Source organism: Myxocyprinus asiaticus, chromosome 31, assembly GCF_019703515.2.
Source record: "Myxocyprinus asiaticus isolate MX2 ecotype Aquarium Trade chromosome 31, UBuf_Myxa_2, whole genome shotgun sequence".
In the NCBI taxonomy this organism is placed as follows: Eukaryota; Metazoa; Chordata; class Actinopteri; order Cypriniformes; family Catostomidae; genus Myxocyprinus; species Myxocyprinus asiaticus.
The window spans coordinates 23,002,990-23,021,437 of record NC_059374.1 but is presented as its reverse complement, the minus strand read 5'-3'; the positions used below and the strand labels follow the sequence as shown (position 1 = coordinate 23,021,437).

The 18,448-nt window shown below is 38.2% G+C and overlaps 1 protein-coding gene across 2 annotated transcripts; it reads right to left on the bottom strand.

Annotated features, from left to right (window-relative positions):
• Positions 1 to 120: 120 nt before the first annotated feature.
• Positions 121 to 18,214, bottom strand: LOC127422520 (zona pellucida-like domain-containing protein 1). Of its 2 annotated transcripts, none has more exons than XM_051666111.1 (11): positions 18,121 to 18,214; positions 5,284 to 5,385; positions 4,974 to 5,200; positions 3,580 to 3,770; positions 3,404 to 3,476; positions 3,219 to 3,316; positions 3,025 to 3,108; positions 2,744 to 2,915; positions 2,523 to 2,631; positions 1,438 to 1,467; positions 121 to 1,253 (listed from the first exon to the last, which is right to left on the bottom strand). In XM_051666111.1, exons 1-11 carry the CDS (start codon positions 18,197 to 18,199, stop codon positions 1,126 to 1,128), a joined length of 1,293 nt encoding a protein of 430 aa, XP_051522071.1. In that variant the 5' UTR covers positions 18,200 to 18,214; the 3' UTR covers positions 121 to 1,125. The 2 variants fall into 2 exon arrangements, with proteins under 2 accessions (XP_051522071.1, XP_051522072.1); XM_051666112.1 differs by lacking the exon at positions 18,121 to 18,214 and adding an exon at positions 5,866 to 5,944.
• Between the last annotated feature and the right edge of the window lie 234 nt (positions 18,215 to 18,448).

The following is an 18,448-nucleotide window of genomic DNA, read 5'->3' as shown; positions in this document are numbered from 1 at the left end:
CATACTTATAAAAAAATATTCATTTCTAAACACCCGCATCACATCTAAACTGTTATTACATCACATTATATTACATGAAAGCAGCAAGTCATTGGCTAATATACAAGCAATGTGCATGAAACTTTAGCAATGAAGAAAATTAATGGAATGGTCCAGGTTCAATGCAAGTTAAACTCAATTGACAGCATTTGTGGCATAATGTGGATTACCATAAAAATAATTTTGGCTCATCCCTGGTTTATTACAAAAATAAATACAGTTACAGTGAGGTGCTTACAATGGAAGTGAATGAGGCCAGTCCATAACCATTAAAACACACACCATTTCAAAATTATAGCCACAAGATAAGATAAAACATTATGTTAATATGATTTTAGTGTGATTGTTACATTGTATACCAGATTACAAGGTTTACTGCCATTATGTCATCATGACAACAAAATTGTAATATTGGATATAACTTTACAAAGATAAGGTTAGTATGCAATTTTATAACACTAAAGTCATGTTAACATATATAATGTTTACATTTTGTGGCTATACTTCTGAAACAGTGTGTATTTTAATGTTTATGGACTGGCCCCATTCACTTGTACTGTAAGTGTTTTGTTTTTTTAACAAACAAGGGATGGCTCTATTATTTGTTTGTGATAATCAACATTATGCCACAAATGCTGCTTGATTAAACCTGTATTGAACATGGAACATTCTTTTAAATGCAGTGAACAAAATAGTACAATAAGATTAGTTAGCAATTGTAATCATCCACAGTTTGTTCCTCTCATTAATGCATGTGTACATGCATACCTCTTAATAATTCAGATAATAAACATAAAAAACATAAGCTGTAGAATATTTTGCATTTACTGTACATGAAAAGATAATTCATCAAGGTTTTCTGCAGAGTGCATGGCTGCAAAGTGGTTACTGAACTACTACATGAAGTCTTAACAGATTAAAATATGCTAAATTGGCATAATGCAAAGCAGCTCTCTGCTGGTGTGTCCAGAAGCTGTGATGTGATCAGACATCTTATGGGGCATATCAAATTATGTTTCGTTCAACACAAAGCAGATGGCGAGTTGAAGGATCCCTCAGTGGAAATCTCGAGGAGAGGGCACCAGCCTAGTAAAATTTCCTCAGCACAAACCATCCAGCCATAGCTAGCAACACAACACCACCAGTGGCAAATATGACCCCCACCACCACTCCAGCAACATTCACATTGTTCCTGTCCAATGGCTCACTGCCTCCTGATTCACAACAGAGAACAAACACTTAACACATGCCACACTGTGCTGTTAGTTTTTTAGGTGCAATGTTATTGATTATTTTCAAGATATTTAAAGACAGAACACCTGCTTTTGATTTTCATCTACTATTTAAATAAAAAATAGTTTTATAAAATATATTATTGAAATGAAAAGAATCTCATACCATAGGCAGATGCAGTGGGAACATCATTCTCTACAGGATCAATAAGATACATGGTTTTAGTTAGGCATGGCTGCATCAAAAAACTGTGCTCATTTGGAATTCAGTCTCAATAGAGCGCAACATTGCCACTCACTTTTTAGCCGTCTGGGTTCTGGAAGTATTTTCCCCATTCATTTCTTCCATAGACTATTTATAAAATCCTTCATAAAAGAGTTGTAAGCCATGAACCAAACCAACCAGCTCCAAAGAGAATCCCAACATCACAAACTTTGTTATGAGGCAAAAAAATATTTGAAAATCGGACATAAAAACAAAGGTTGTGTACTTACCGTCTTTCATGAGGGCACAAACTACAATCCTACAAAGCATTTTGAATGATCTAACTGAATACAAATCTATGGGAATATATAAAACTATTGATTTTAGTTTGTTGATTATTAGTATAGAAACAATATATTTCACTTTTATTGCAAAATATTCCGATATGTACAAATATATAAGTAGTTTTAGGGTGAGGGGAGACCAACTCGATTACGTCATTCACAGAGCTCTGAGGCACGTTTTGCAGGTTTCGTTAGCCGCGGTTCTCTGATTGGTGCAACCTCGTAGCTCATGGTAGGTCTGTCTTTAAAGGTTTATAAGTTATTGTTGAAAATCAATCCATCTATGGGATAAATGAATGGGATTTTTATTTCCGGAACCAGACTGTTGCGCTTTTTTGAGATTTCCGCAGCCCAAAACAAAAAAATCTGTTACCATTTACTCACCCTCATGTTGTTCTAAACCTGTATGACTTTTTTCTTCAGTGGATCACAAAAGGAGATGTTAAGCCAAATATTAGCCTGAGTCACAATTCACTTTGATTGCATCTTTTTTTTTTTTTTACAAAATAAAAGTGAATGGTGTCTGAGGCTCTTAGTCCCATACTTTATGTTTTTTGTGTTCCACATAAGAAAAGAAGGTCATGTGGGTTTGGAACAGCGTAAGGATGAGTAAATGATGACAGAATTATAGTTTTGGGGGAACAATCTCTGTAATTGTGATGAGGTCTCATGCTGGTTTTGTGTGTGTATCTGCAGACTTACTTAGAGCTGCGGTGTACAAAGGACCCACAGACACTGTGGCAGAGTCTTTTGCTTGTGATCCATAAGGTTCTAGGGCTCTCCGTCTACGTTTTCCATTACTGTTGCAAGACTGCACAAAAGTAGAAGGTTAATTGACTTACCTCTCATGTCGTGGTGTTGATTCTACTCTATTCGTTCTATTCTATTCTACTCTATTCGTCAACAGTGAAAGGTGCACTTACTTTAAGTAGTTCTTGGCATTTATTTGGCTCACAAAGTCGCAGTATACAGTGCAGGTATATAGTGGACCTTTCTTGATCACGGTGCTCCACAAAGCGGAATGCTTCAAACGAGAATCTGGAGAACTTGGAAATCCCATTATCAATTAACGTTGTCCTGTTCTCTACAAAACATCTGTGGTGAAACAACAGAAAATCAACAACAGATTTATGAGGGTCAGTTGCGCGTTGAATTAAAAATCAGAACATGTGTTAATGGTAATGTAGGAATAGGAATAGCTCACCCAGTGAAAAAGTTATACTGTGTGTTGGAGGTTTGATTATAAGGTGATGGGGTAGCAAAGCACTGGTCCAGCAAGATATAAAAACTGAAGATGGAAAAGCAGACAAATGGTATTTAATTCCATAATTAAACACGTACTAATGCGATTAGAAACATGCAAATCACTGTCTGAGAGAAAACTGAAACAATTCTTACTTTCCAGTGAGATTGACAGCTTTAACTTCAACGTAGACCTTAGTGCGCAGCTCCAGCCCTGTAGGGGACACCACCAACGGGTAGGTATAATTTGTGCTCTGAAAAAGAAAGAGACATTGATATCTTTAAAAATGTGGCATATGTTGCATTTTGAACAAAGGATTTCTGTAAAAATACAAACTCACATTGTAAACACTCATTCTGAGAGTGTCAATGAAAGTTCCATTGTTGTCACTAGTGGCCACTGACACTGAAGACCTGCATTAAGAACATGCGTCAAGTCAATCCTGCAGTAATTGTCTACTGTCATACTGCAGTATGTCAAGTATGTAGACTGAAGGGTGAATCTTTTCATACTTACGCTATGATCTGAGTGTTGTTGATGAGATATTCAAGTGGGTAACGACAGGAGAAGTGGTAGTAGAGGTCTGTGGAGTAACTGATGAGGCCTGCTGAGGAGGTGGGTGTATCAATGAAGCCTGTGATAATGACGGACTGAATGGTGGAGAACATGTGGAATGGACCAGAGGAACTGGGCACCTCATCCACAATCTATTAACATGTAACAAACACATTCAGGGAACAAGAAACTTCATTATCCATCTTAAAAAATAAAGCTGTACCAAATCTCAAATAGAAAGTGTGCTCCAAAATCTGAGACCACATTGAAAATGTAATCCAGTTAATAAGCAGAAAGTTTTAGGATATTAAAAAATGTAAAACAAAGAAAGGTTAGGACATACAGTATAATGAATAAGAAAATTTTAAGATTCCTTCTTTCACTAATCAAATATGGGGCATTGGCCATGTGAACTCCTTTTTACAAAAGGCCAGATTTCCTTGCTTCCATTTAAGCACACGCGATGCTCTTTGGAACATTCTCAAATCATGCTTGAATAACATGGATCATCAGGATTTGCACAAACTTGTGGAGTCCATGTCAGCTAAGGTGCATGCTGTCATTAATGCAAAAGCGTGATATACCAAATACGAATAAATTCTTAAATAAATAAACTTTTCAATTCAACTTTTCACTTCAAGGAATATTCCAGGTTCAGTACAAGTTTTGCTTAATCAGCAGCATTTGTGGCATAATACTGATTATCAGAAAAATTCATTTTTGACTCATCCCTCCTTTTCTTGAAAAAAAGCAAAAATCTGGGTTACAGTGAGGCACTTACAATGGAAGTGAATGGGGCCAATCTGTAAACTTAAAAATACTCACTGCTTACTCACATTTTCTGTGTAAAGTTAAAACCAATTTAACTTCGTTGCCATGATGATGTAATCCCTAAAAACCTAAAATGACTGCAAAAATGACTATTCAAATAATACATTTATAACAGAATAATGAATGTTAGTGCTTTTATAAAATTATTAGGTTCACATTTCTGCCTTTAATTCCTCCAAAAATTGGCCCCATTCACTTCCATTGTAAGTGTCTCAATGTAATTTCGATTCAAAATTTATTTTTGTGGTAATCAACATTATGCCTCAAATTTTGTCATTTGAGCTAACTTGTTTTGAACCCGTAATATTCTTTTAAACTTTTGCTGATAATATCATTTGGTTAAAAAAAATAAATAAGAAGAAGAATGCAAAATAAGAGCATATTCTAGTGTATAAGTGTATTATTTCAATCTTTATGATGTGTCAGAGGTCAACCTCATTTTCTTTTCGTTATTATGTTTTCAAGCTCTTATCAATACAGTTATAGGGAAACAGAAAAGATGTTGAGAAACTGTTTGTTATCACCTGCAGAGACTGTCTGCATGGATTCTCCTGACTGTGATTGACAGGCAGTTGGTAACGGATGACCGGTGGGTAAACATTGGTGTCAATCTTGCCCAAGCACTGATTGTTATTGTGCTCCCCGTTCAGGGCCAGGCTACTGGGGTCAAAGCCTGCCCACTCAGCAGTGCACAAGTTTACCTCCATAGAGATCATATTGGTGCCACAGTTTACTGTCAGGTCACTGTTATCTAGACAAAAAGGGAGGTGTTAGTGGTACGCAATTTGTAGACAGTTCAAGGGCTGTCTAAGATCTGGAAGCCCAGACACTCACCTGGAACCCTGTTATACACCGAGGAGCAGTTATAGGCAGAGTGAACTGGCTGCAGGACAAAAGCCAGTGCACAGACGTAGACACACAGCATCATTCCTGCTTCTGAGCAAAGGCAGAAAATGTAACAGGTTGAAGAATGATGCTCACAATATAAAATTTATCAGCAGTATTCTTGCATACAGACACTTGTAAATAAAAATACATATATGCACTTTAAAATTAAAGCCAAAACTGAAAATTCTGTCATCAGACAGAAAAAAGAAAGAAAAAAACATCCAATAAAAGTAAATAATGACTTAGGCTAACATATCCTTTCGTGTTCCATGGAACAACATGAAGGTGAGTAAATCATGGCAGAATTTTCATTTTTGGGTGAACATTTTACGCATGTGAAACCAGATAACTAATAGAATTCAATATATGATCAAATTCAACAGTATCATCTAACACGACAGTCTTAACCTCTATGAAAGTAATAATCACAATTAATGTTATTATTCAAAATGTAGAGTGTTTTATATTCTAATCTAAAGAGCATCCTCTAAAGCAAGATCAATTCGAAAAGACGTCAGTTTACCATACCTTTTTATCCCCTAATGTGGTAATGCACAGAATCTGAGAAAGCTGTTTGGATGCTTCTTATATAGCATTAGACCCCAAGCGTGACTGAATGGTACAGGGAGTGTCTCATCCCTTCAGTTACATGACTGTATTGTTCCTTCCCAGATTACCTTAAAAATGAATCCTCTCTTTTCTCTTTAGAAGGATTACTCGGTCAACAATGGTTCTTGAATGCCATAACAGTGTTTTTGACACATATCACCTGTTCAGGTAATAAGTCATTCTACTCTCATTATAAAGAGAGGCTGTGATACAAACTGTAATTATATTATTTATTTATTATGTGTATTTGAAGACATGTAGCTATTCGTGAGTTTATACTATTATAATTGTCTTTATTCTTTTGTCTGCTATGCAGTTTGAATATATTATATGATATACTGTATATATTGAATAACTGATTGAGAATAACAAAATTTGTGCATAAACATTTTATCATATTGCCTTAAAATACACTGAAAACAATCTCTTAAAAAAATCAATTTTATATTTGTTCTGCATGATTGCATTTGTCCATTTTATCCATCTGGGACCATTTATTTTTCTATAATGATATTCAGTCTCAAACTTTAGAAAGCAAATTAAGAGTCTATTGTGCATAAATCATTGGAAACATAAAATGTTGCATCATCTCCTGGGAATAGAACATTATGAATACAAGAAATGTGATAATGTGCCACAAGGTATGAAACACAGGACACCAAATATAGTCTTTGTTTGTCTGGCTTGCATGCAAGCATCATCTATGTTCTGTGAGCATTTAGTTCAAGACACCCCTGCTAAAGGCAAAAGCCTTAGTTTTGACTGAGAGACGGTATTGTCTGTCAAAGAACCTTGAATGAAGTGCGCAGACCTGTTTGCACCAAAAAGCCCCTCAGTCAGAGAACGTATTTCACATATTATACTCAGATTATACTGAGATGCGTCACACCTTGATGATTTTTTTACATTCTCCTCCTCTGGATAAAACAACTCAATAGTGATAGCAATCTAAACGTGGATCCCTGTACACTAATTTTATTCTCAGATTACATTAATCCACATGACTGCAAGGGTCTTTCTAGACATGGTTTGTAGATGTGCTGAAAGGTCAAACATACAAGGTCTATGAAGTATGCTAATCTTACTTGTTTCTTGCACTTCATAAACCATAATTTGTTCAAGTTTTACAATAACTTTCTGATTTTATAACCATAGACTGAAATAAAAGCCACCAAATATAGTATTTCATGGCTACCCTTCAGAACACTTCCATTAGCCATCTCTTTACATTGAAACCTTTTACTTCTTAAAAAAAATAAAAAATAAAAAATATCATTTTTATGCCCCCATAGATTTTTAGCCACACCGAAGAAGACACAAATGTTCATACTGTGGCAGCAATGCACCTTTTACAAGTGTCTATTCTTGTCTTTAAAAAAAAGTAGACCAAACCGAAAAATCTGTCATTATGTGTTTGTTGTATTCCATCTCATGTGCTAGCAAAATTAATATTGTAATTTGACCACATTTTGTGGAAGAACTGGCAGATATGAGATTTATTTAAGATGCCTCATCAATTATGCAAAAGGATACTGGGAATTGTTTACCACACGGCGAGGGAAGACCAGTTTGTGAAGAATGGAGCTTTGTGGTCAAATGATTCATGACTTTTATTGTTCATAGCCTGAGGCATCAAAGACATCTATTCAGTCACATTTGTCCAATGTCCTTTTTACCCTTTTTTATAGTGTAATGATTTTTAATCATTATTTTAATAATGTCATGTCAGGGGGTTTACATATTTGAAAAAGATTAAAAAGTTTGAAATGGTGACAGTTAAGAAAATGCAAATGCAAGGAATGTTGGAGCGTCTTCTGAATGTCTATTCCTAGTCCAATACTGCCACCTACTGGGGAGTTCAGAAATTCTTTAGAACAGTGGTTCTCAACCCTGTTCCTGGAGGCCCCCCAACACTACACATTTTGGATATCTCCCTTATCAAAAACATCTGATTCAACTCATCAGCTCATTAGTGGAGACTACAAGACCTGAATTGGGTGTGCAGATAAGGGAAATATACAAAATGTGCAGTGTTGGGGGGCCTCCAGGAACAGGGCTGAGAACCACTGCTTTAGAACATCCTCAAGTATTTATGCCGTAATACTTTAGCCTGGCACCGCAAAGTGTCGAGAGCGCGCAGTTCTTGGTGGCCCGAAGGCATTTATACTGGAAGCGCACCGCAGTTGCAATCTTCTCCAACAGATGGCAGTGCAGAGAAAAAATCAGCTAATCTAGCCAGAAACAGCAGTGAAGAAGCGCTTTGCTGAACTTTACATTTACCTATCCAGGTACTCACCTCTGTGTTGTTATAACCCCATATGACTTTCTTTCTTTTTCTTAACACAAAGGGAGAAATTGTGAAAAAAAAAAAAAAAAAAAATTCTCAGTGATGTCATACAATGACAGTTATTGCGACCACCTCTTCAAGCTTCAAAAGGATTCAGAAGTCTAATAAATTATTCCATGAGACTCATGACTGTTATGAAAACATACGATAAGGTTTGGTGCAAAACAAAAAGAGAACAGAACTTACAAACATGTCTGAAGAATTTGCATTTCAACAGATGGAGTCCTCCATCAAACAGAGATGAGGCTGAAGGTAGCTACAGTCACACTTAGTCCTACTCAGATGCCAAACAATATGCGATAAAAGTTATCTTTTCTACATTAATCAGAGTATTTTGTCCTAAGCATCTGCGACGAGCCACGGGACATTCTATCGATCGCTTGGTTTCTATATTTGAGAATGGTAACCTTGTCTGCTATGAACTTGCCAAAATGCAGATCTTGTCCAAAATGTATGGTGTTCCGTGACTGCTTCCAGATCCTTGAATAAGGTGTAACGTGCAACAGCAGGGATTTCTGGTGCCCCGTCAGATAAGATGGTGCCCCCCAAGGGAGCTGGTGCCCTACGCAGACTGTGAAATATGCGTACAGGGAACGGCGGTACTGGTAGCTACCTTCAGCCTCCTCCATCACACTTTTTGATTGCGGACATCGGTTCAAAGAAATAAGGCTTTAAAATGCATCTATTCTTCCACTACAAACTTCAGACTACTACAAACTTCAGACACGTGTGTAAGTTCTGTTCTCTGGTTTGTGTGCAGCTATGTTGTGTTTTCTCATGTTAATATCACTGGTGGTTCTGTTGAAGCGAAACAAAATGCACCCCATCTTGCGCGTGCTGCGTAACTACTGTTGCTCTCGTGCAAAGAGCTCTAGAGCTCGCGTGCACACTCATGAATGCACACAGGAGAATAATGGTCAGTGAACATTTTTACAAATTAATACCTTAGATTTTGGTTAGTTTCGCACCCAAACTTATCGTATGCTTTCATAACAATCATGAGTCTCGTGGAATAATTTATTAGAATTCAGAATTATACTTTTGTGCCCTTCTGAAGCTTGAAGATGTGGTCACCATAAACTGCCATTGTATGACATCACTGAGAATACATTTCTTTCACAATTTCTCCCTTTGTGTTGAGAAAAAGAAAGAAAGTCATATGGGGTTATAACAACACAGTAAACAATGACTGAATTTTCTTTTTTGGGTGAACTATTCCTTTAATAAAATTCTTCTATTTTAAACAGTATAAAATAAACAAGAGCTGTTCAATTGTATATTACTGAAACCAAACTTTAGTGTATTGTTTAGACCTTTTTATGCAAAAGGTAGTGGGTAAACTGGTTGTGATACAACTGATTCTGGCTTTCTTGGGAAGGATGAAGCGGGAGCTGGGTAACAGTCCATGGAATTCTTTATTTCTACACACTTCTCAGTGTAACACACAAAAATAATGCTTTTCAGCTGTCTACTGCATACACACACACACACACACACACACAGCTGTGTGCATCTCTCTTTCTCTTCTCTGGTGGTCTGGACTGCCATTTTGTCCCTCTCCAGCTCTCACTGCAACACAGAACAGCTGTTAGAGATACTGTAATTTCACACAGGTGTCAATCCTTTCCGCTCTTCCTCTCCCGGCCTCGCTCTCCACAGACGTCACTCGGCCACGGCCAAATCACCACATACTGCCATCACACGACTCAGGCCGGGGAACCATCCAACCTGTCATGTCCTGTCCGCAACAGCCATTTGCACCTCCACCTGTGGACCACCTCGAACTTAAAAGGCTGGAGAGCTAGATACCAATGCTAATCATTACTGAAAATGATTATGTCATCTAGATAAAGATTCTATCCATGAGCCGCTGAAATGTAGCTGGGCCCCGAACAAACTGAACAGAAGCGTCACGAATTGGTGTAATCTTAACGGCATGGAAACTGCCGTCTTTTCACGGGACATGAGAGTAAAGGGGATCTGCCAATATCCAATCATTAAATCCAGTGTCGAATAAAAGCGAGCCGTGCCTAACCGATCGAGCAGCTCATCAATCTGAGGCATTGGGTATGCATCAAATTTAGACAAAGCATTGATTTTTCTATAATCCACACAGAACTGGACTGAGTAGTCGCTCTTAGGAACCAAAACCACTGGGCTGGCCCAGTCACTGTGGGATTCTTCTATTAACCCCATATCCAGCATGGCCTTTAATTCTTCCCAAACCACTTCTTTTTTGTGCTCAGGTAATTGGTAGGTATGGCTACGTACCACTACCCCTGGGGTCGTTTCGATATGGTGCTCTGTGAGATTTGTATGACTGGGAAGAGGCAAGAACACATCAGAAAATTCTCCTTGCAACCAGACAACCTCCGTGACATGGGATGGTGAGAGGTTGTCTCCACAATTGACCAGGGTGACTCGATCGATGGATTTTAAGTTCACCTTCGGTCTGAGCTCCTCCCTCTGCGGAACCACCGTCGCAAAAGTCACAGGATGCCGAGCACGCCACGCGGTCGACAGCCGTACAATAATTCAAATGGAGAGAACCCTGTGGAGGCTTGCAGGACCTCTCGTACTGCAAATAATAGGGGCTCGAGCCACTTGTCCCAATTTCGAGCATCTTCATGCACAAACTTATGAGTCATATTCTTTAGGGTCTGATTAAATCGTTCGACCAAGCCGTCCATTTGGGGGTGGTAAACGCTGTTCCTAATCTGTTTAACCCCAGTAATTCCTACAGTTCGTGTAGTGTATGTGCCCTGATCAGTGAGGATTTCTTTTGGAATCCCCACTCGGGAGATAATTCTGAAGTGTGCCTCCACAACACTTCATGCTGAAATGTCGCGCAGAGACACTGCTTCCAGATATCGCGTTGCGTAGTCCACCAGAACCAGCACAAAGTGATGCCCATGTGCCATCCACTCTAATGGCCCGACGAGGTCCATACCAATTCTTTCGAAGGGGACCTCGATCAACAGAAGGGGGCGCAATGGTTTTCTTTTTGTGACTGGCGGATTCACCAGCTGACATTCACGGCATGCCGCACACCACCTGCAAATACATCCTCCCCCTCCCTTACATCCTCCTGACGTGAAGCTGATGTAGACGGCCTTGGTATGTACTCCCCTTAATACTCACAGGTATCTGGTACGCTCCTGCTCGATCGAGGGTGGCCTGTGGTGCTTCGAGGACCCGGACCAATGTCTCCACCTCCACTGCAGGGCATCGGCCCTGGAAGTGCCCAGGTTCCCCGCAGCTCCAGCAGACCAGCCCAGACTTCACACCCGTGGCAGCGGATTCACCAGCATTTGGGGGAGAGCGGAGATGGTTAGGGCAAACCGATGAGTTGAACGGTCCATGGGACCGAGGAACCGGTTTTGGGGTCATTCAGTTGTGGCCAAAAATATTGGCACCCTTGGAAAATATGAGCAAAGAAGGCTGTGAAAAATAAGTCTTAATTGTTTATCCTTTTGATTTTTCTTTCAAAATATTCACAATAATCTAACTTTTAATTGAAGTAAACTAATCTCATAATTAAATAAATGTTTTTCTCCAAAACACATTTGCCACAATTATTAGCACCCCTAGAAATTCTAGTAAAAGTAAAGTATATCTGAAGTATATTCCCATTCAGCCATGACTTCCTGTTTCACAGTGGTATAAATATGAGGTAGCACACAAGCCAAATGCTCTTAGTCATCCATCACAATGGGTAAGACCAAATAATATAGTTATGATGTGCGGCAAAATGTTGTTGAGCTTTACAAAATGGAAAGTGGCTATAAGAAAACAGCTAAAGCATTGAAAATACCCATTTCCATATGAGAGTTTTGAGATCCTTTGAAAATATGGTTCAACATTTTGGGATTCCCAGATCTCAGTTCTTTAGGTATTTACAGCTGCGCCACCTGCTCTGTACTATTTTTTGGAGTAGCATACACCCTCCCTAAAGTGGCAGATATCTGGGAGTGGTGATTACTGCTTTTGGAAGGTCATGAGGCATCAGTGTATTACTCCCTGCCAATTAAGAGTCTGGGAGATGGAGCTTCAACTTCTCTCAAGAGATTATGGGAGAAAGATCTAAACTTGGTATTGGAGGAGGGAGTGTAGGCTAGGATTCTAAAAAATGTCAAGTCTACATCGAGAGATGCAAGGGTGTGATTTATGCAATTTAAGATTTTACATCGATTCTATTGGACCCCCTTTAGATTGTATAGGCTTGGTCTGAAAGATACCCACCTGCTGGCGATGCCAATCAGAAGATGAGGACACAACCCATGTTTTTTGGTCAAAGATCCAAAAATTTTGGTTGAGGGTTTAAAGTTTTATGTGTGACATATTGGGCACTCAAATTTCATTTTGCCCCAGACTCTGTATTTTAGGCGATGGATGGTCATTAATATAGGGGATAAATACATAAAAAATTGGGTCCTAGCCAATGTTACGATCGGCAGACAGATTGTTCTCAGGGGATGGAAGGTGGCTGGATAGGGAGGGTGGCGGCATTCGAGGAAAAGTCATGTAGAAGGCTAGGCAAATTAGATTCAAATAGTGTGTGTGTGTGTGTGTGTGTGTGTGTGTGTGTGTGTGTGTGTGTGTGTGTGTGTGTGTGTGTGTGTGTGTTTATATTCATGTGTGACCACAGGGATATTTGTTGAGGGTCAGGGTGTGGTTGGGGATTGGGAGGGAGAAAGGGAATAATGGAGGTTAAATGTTGATTCTGTGAATATATGTTTTGCTTTTCTTTGTCAATTGTGTGAATCAATAAAAAGTGTTAATCAGAAAATACCCATTTTCACAATCAGGGCAATAATTCAGAAGTTCCAATCAAATGGAGATGTTAAGAATCAGCCAGGAAGAGGACGTGTGTCATATTGTCTCCACGCATGGTGAGGAGGATGGTTCGAGTGGCCAAAGAATCTTCAAAGATCACAGCTGGACAATTGCAGAAATTAGATGGGTCTTGGGGTCAGAAAGTCTCCAAAATTAAAATCAGACATCAACAAGATGTTTGGGAGGTTTTCAAGAAAAAAGCCTCTGCTCTCATCCAACAACAAAATTAAGTGTCTTCAGTTTTCCAAACACTACTGGAACTTCAAATGGGACCGGGTTCTATGGTCAGATTAAACAAAAATAGAGCTTTTTGGCAATAAACACCAGAGATGTGTTTGGCGCACACAGAGAGGTAGCCATATGTAAAAGTACCTCATGCCACGGGTAAATATGGTGGTGGATCTTTAACGTTGTGGGGCTGTTTTTATGCCAGAGGTCCTGGACACCTTATTCAGATACATGGCATCATGGACTTTATCAAATACCAACAGATAAAAATCTGACTGCTTCTGCCAGAAAACTTAAAATGGGCCATGGTTGGATCTTCCAGCAGGATAATGATCCAAAACAAACATAAAAATCAACACAAAAAATGATTCACTGACCACAAAATTAAGATTCTGTCATGGCCATCCCAGTCCCCTGACCTGAACCTCATAGAAAACCTGTGGGTTGAACTGAAAAGGAGAGTCCACCAGTGTGGACCTCAGAATTTGAAGGATCTGGAGAGATGGGATATTATGGAGGAATGGTCTCAGATCCCTTGCCATGTGTTCTCCAACCTCATTAGGCATTTTAGGAGAAAACTCAGAGCTGTTATCTTGGTGAAGGGAGGTTGCACAAAGTATTGAATAAAAGGGTGCCAATAATTGAATATTTTGAATGAAAGATCAAAAGGATAAACAATAAAGATATATTTTTTTACAGCCTTCTTTGCTCATATTTACCAAGGGTGCCAATATTTTAGGCCACAACTGTAATTTCCCATTTCCGGGGAATAGGAACAGGATGGGTGGAAGAATAGGGGGAGAGAGAGAAGAGGGCTTGCCTGCCCCCGGAAACGCCGTCATATGGTCCTCAGCCCGCTGGACCGCCTCGTCCAACGACACTGGGCAGTGGCACTGGGCCCATTCCGCCATCCCTTTCGATAGTTGGTTGATAACTGCCGCCGGCAGGAGTCACGGAGCAGCTGGGCAAAGGCAAATGGGCGGCCAAGCTTGCCAAGCTTCAGCGAGCAGAAGCTGAGGCAGTGCTGCTCTTCACTGCGGCCAACCCATTGCAAGATGGCTCACTTCATGTCCTTGTACACCAGGAGGTTGGACGCAGGAAGGTGTTGGGCCACGAGTTGAGCTTCCCCAGACAACAGCAGCAGTAGGCCACTTCCACGCTTCAGCTGTCCGCTCAAAGAGCTTGAGAAAAGCCTCTGGGTCACCCTGAGGTCCCATCTTCACGAGCTTAGATCTCTGGCTTTCTTGGGAAGGAGGAAGCGGAAGCTGGGTAACAGTCTATGTAATTCATTATTTCTACACACTTTTAAGTGTAACACACAAAAACAATATTTTCAGCCGTCTATTGCATATACACACACAGCTTTGTGTGTGTCTCTCTCTCCTCTGGCTGTCTGGACTGCCCTTTTGTCCCTCTCCAGCTCTCACTGCAACACAGAACAGCTGTTAGAGTTCATTTCCAACAGATGTCAGTCCTTACCACTCTTCCTCTCCCGGACTCGCTCTCCACATTCGTCACTTGGCCACGCCCCACATCACCACACTGGTCTACCTTTTAGGCTACAGCAAAAAGCCTTTTTGTACAGACAGTTTAAACACCCTGTCTGTATAAATGTGTTCACAAAGTAGTCTTAATTTGTAATATTTATCCGAGAATGATTTGAAGGCATTGTCTCTCCCAAAATGCTGTTTTATTTTTCAGTTCACATTATTTTATAGAAATTAACCCTTGTGCGACCTTCGGGACATTTTTGTCTTTTTCATTTTTGTTTTCTTCTATCATTTTGGCTGTGTTAATGCCAATGGCATTAATTTTGCCAAAGGTGTGTATTTTGGGGGGAATTTTGATATTTCAACCTCAGTTCCTATAATACATCTATAATACACTGTGTACACAAAATAGTTACACTCAGGACCTTAAGGACAAAAATGTCCCCATTAAAACCCATTAAAAATGCAATATTTGATCCCAGTGCCATTAAAGCATAAAATTATGAATTCTATGATATTATGCTATCATTCCAGAGCCCGGGCTTCAAAATGTAAATTTTTAATATTTTCCACCAGATGGCACTATTTTTCTCATGTTTAGCCTATGGAGCATATATATGCTTTTTTCCTATTTTCTGTTTGCTGTATTATAGAGCATTGCAGGCCAATTGAATATATGATGCAGCTACAATTGAGTGGATGTGTTGGTATGGATGTCAGAGTGTGTTTTGTATGTGTGTGTTGAGAAATTTGTGTGTGTGTGTGTGTGTGTGTGTGTGAAAGAAAAACAACAGTGGTATTATGTAAACAAACTGGCATTTATAGGGTTACAATCCTGAAAATGAATGAATATTTGGTTGTTATGATCAGGACTGATGTTGGTTAAAAAATCTAAGTCAGTGAAAGTGGAAAATAATATTAATATATAATATTTTTATGGCAGTTTTTTGACACGGACATTTTTGTCCTCTAATGTACTGAGTGTGTTTTTGTTTTTTTTAAATCTGACACTGCACAAAAAATAATAATGCATCAAAATCAGTGTTGTTGCTAATCATTGACATATCCCAGAATGTGATAATCCAAAAAAAAAAAAAAGAAAAAAGAAATCCCCTTAGCATTTAGTATATGGAAAATAATTACTTTTTTGTGTTTGTTGTGTTTTTTTGTTTTTGTTTTTTCATAAAGAACAACAGTGGCATTATATAAACAAACTGGCATTTAAAGGGTTAAAATCCTGAAAACGAATGCATATTTGTACCATAGTTATGATCAGGACTGATGTTGGTTAAAAAATTAACTCACTGAAAGTGGAAAATAATATTAATATATAATATTATCATGGCAGTTTTTTTACGTGGACATTTTTGTCCACTAAGGAGTAACTTTTTTAAATTGACGCACAAGGGTTAAGATTGGGCACCTTATGTGCAAAGCCGCTTAGAGTAAGAGTAAATTCTAAGTCATTTTGCTCTTATTTCTTAGACTTAAGAAGTGTGATTCATAAGTGTTAAGACTTGGTTTCTAATTTAGAGCTCCTCAGTTATTTAAGAGCACTGGAGATGTATCCTAACCTAGTTAGACATAGTACGATGATAGAGTTATGCCAACACCACACACACTCCAACAAAGAAAGAATGTGTTGGACTTATATGATAGTGGAAAAAAGTTAAATCCATCAACACTGGCCCAATTTTTTAATTGCATCAAATTGTCTTCATTTCATGAATACATTGAAATGTTTGAAAATGTTAAAATATTTGAAACTGTTTACATTTTTGATGAAAAGTCATTAAATAGCCTCTGGCCCAATAGCTGTCAAGATTTAGGGGTATGTTATGTTTAAGGGTAACCAATCCAGTTTGAGATAAATAACCAATAGGGTTTTTTTTAGAGTTTATACTAGTAAGAAACCCATTTTAAAGCTTTGTAATTGGAATTCTTACTAGTAAATATGTAATTAGAGAGCTCTGTAATTTAATTGCAGAACTCTTTAACTGGAATTTTTGCTAGTAGAAAATGCATTTGCAGAGCTCTCTAATTAGTGAGCTCTGTGATTATAATTCTTACTAGTAAAAAGCAATTGTAGATCTCTTTAATTGGAGTCTTTACTAGTAAAAATGCAATTGCAGAGCTCTGTAATTCAATTGTAGAGCTCTGCAATTTCATTCTTACTAGTAAATATGTAATTAGACAGCTCTGTTATTATAATTCTTTCTAGTGAAAAATCAGTTGTAGATCTATTTAGTTGGAGTTTTTACTAGTAAAAATGCAATTGCAGAGCTCTGTAATTCAGTTGTAGAAATCTGCAACTGCATTCGTACTAGTAAAAATGCAAATAGAGAGAAAATTCTTAGTTGAAAATTTATTTTAGAGCTCTCTAATTTAAAAATTACTAGTAAAACTGCAAATAAAACTAGTAATGCTGGGAGCATTAAAAGCTAAATTGGCTTGCCATAAGTTCCATATAAACCAGGCTTAATATTTTATCTTAATATTTGATATTTGGTCTCTGTAGCATTGTCGTGAGGACAGTTAAGAGAACTCAAGACTTTTTAGGACTTAAATATTACAATATCTCACACCAGATTTTGACTTTGCCACAAATATTTGTCACTTTACTCAGACTTAAGCTGATGACTTGAGACATAGTCATTTATTCCCAAACTAAGCTTCAATATAGCTTCTCTATTAATGGGGGCATTGAGCAGCAGCTTCTGATGTTTTTGAAGGAGACAGTTTTTTCTGTCTATGATGTCTTTGAAAACAGTTGCAGTGGATCTAGTGGATTTTCAAACTCATTTTGAGAATCAGCCTGTACATGTTTACTACTCACTATCTGGCAGCTGCAATAACTGCTTTCCAGGATCCAGGTTATAGAAAATTCATTGCATTCAGTGAGATAAACTTTAATTTCCCTTCTATATGCATGTGCAATAAATATGCATGCTGGAGCACCCATCCAAGGTGACACAAGTTTAACATATCTCAACAACCTGCACAAAGTTGCATGTTACTGTAAATACATTTCAACATCCAATAATTTTTAAAGCTACATGTCCAAATGTATTTGCAATAACCAGCAATATGCCAGTAAAAATGAAACATACTGTATATACAAATATATATATTTATCCCAATTATTTTACTAGCTCCAGTATAATGTATGTTGTTGTTTTTAAAGCTACTGTTATACAATAACAAAGTCATAATTTATTCCTTAAAGTGATAGTTCACCCAAAAAAAATTGACATTCTGTCATTATTTACTCACTCTCATTGTTCCAAACCCGTATGACTTTCTGTCTTCTGTGGAACACACAGGAGATGTTAGGCAGGATGTTAGCTACCATTTACTTTTATTGCATGTTTTTCCATGCAATGAAAATACGTAAATGGTTATTGATGCTAACATTCTGCCAAATGTCTCCTTTTGTGGTCCACATAAAAAAGAAAGTCATAAAGCTTTGGAACATGAGGGTGAGTAAATGATGAACTATCCCTTTAATATTTAATTAGAAGGCCTTATCCGTGCACAATTCAAATGAAATACTTTACATTTGGCCCGAAGGCAAAAAAAATATATAATAAGATAAGTCTTA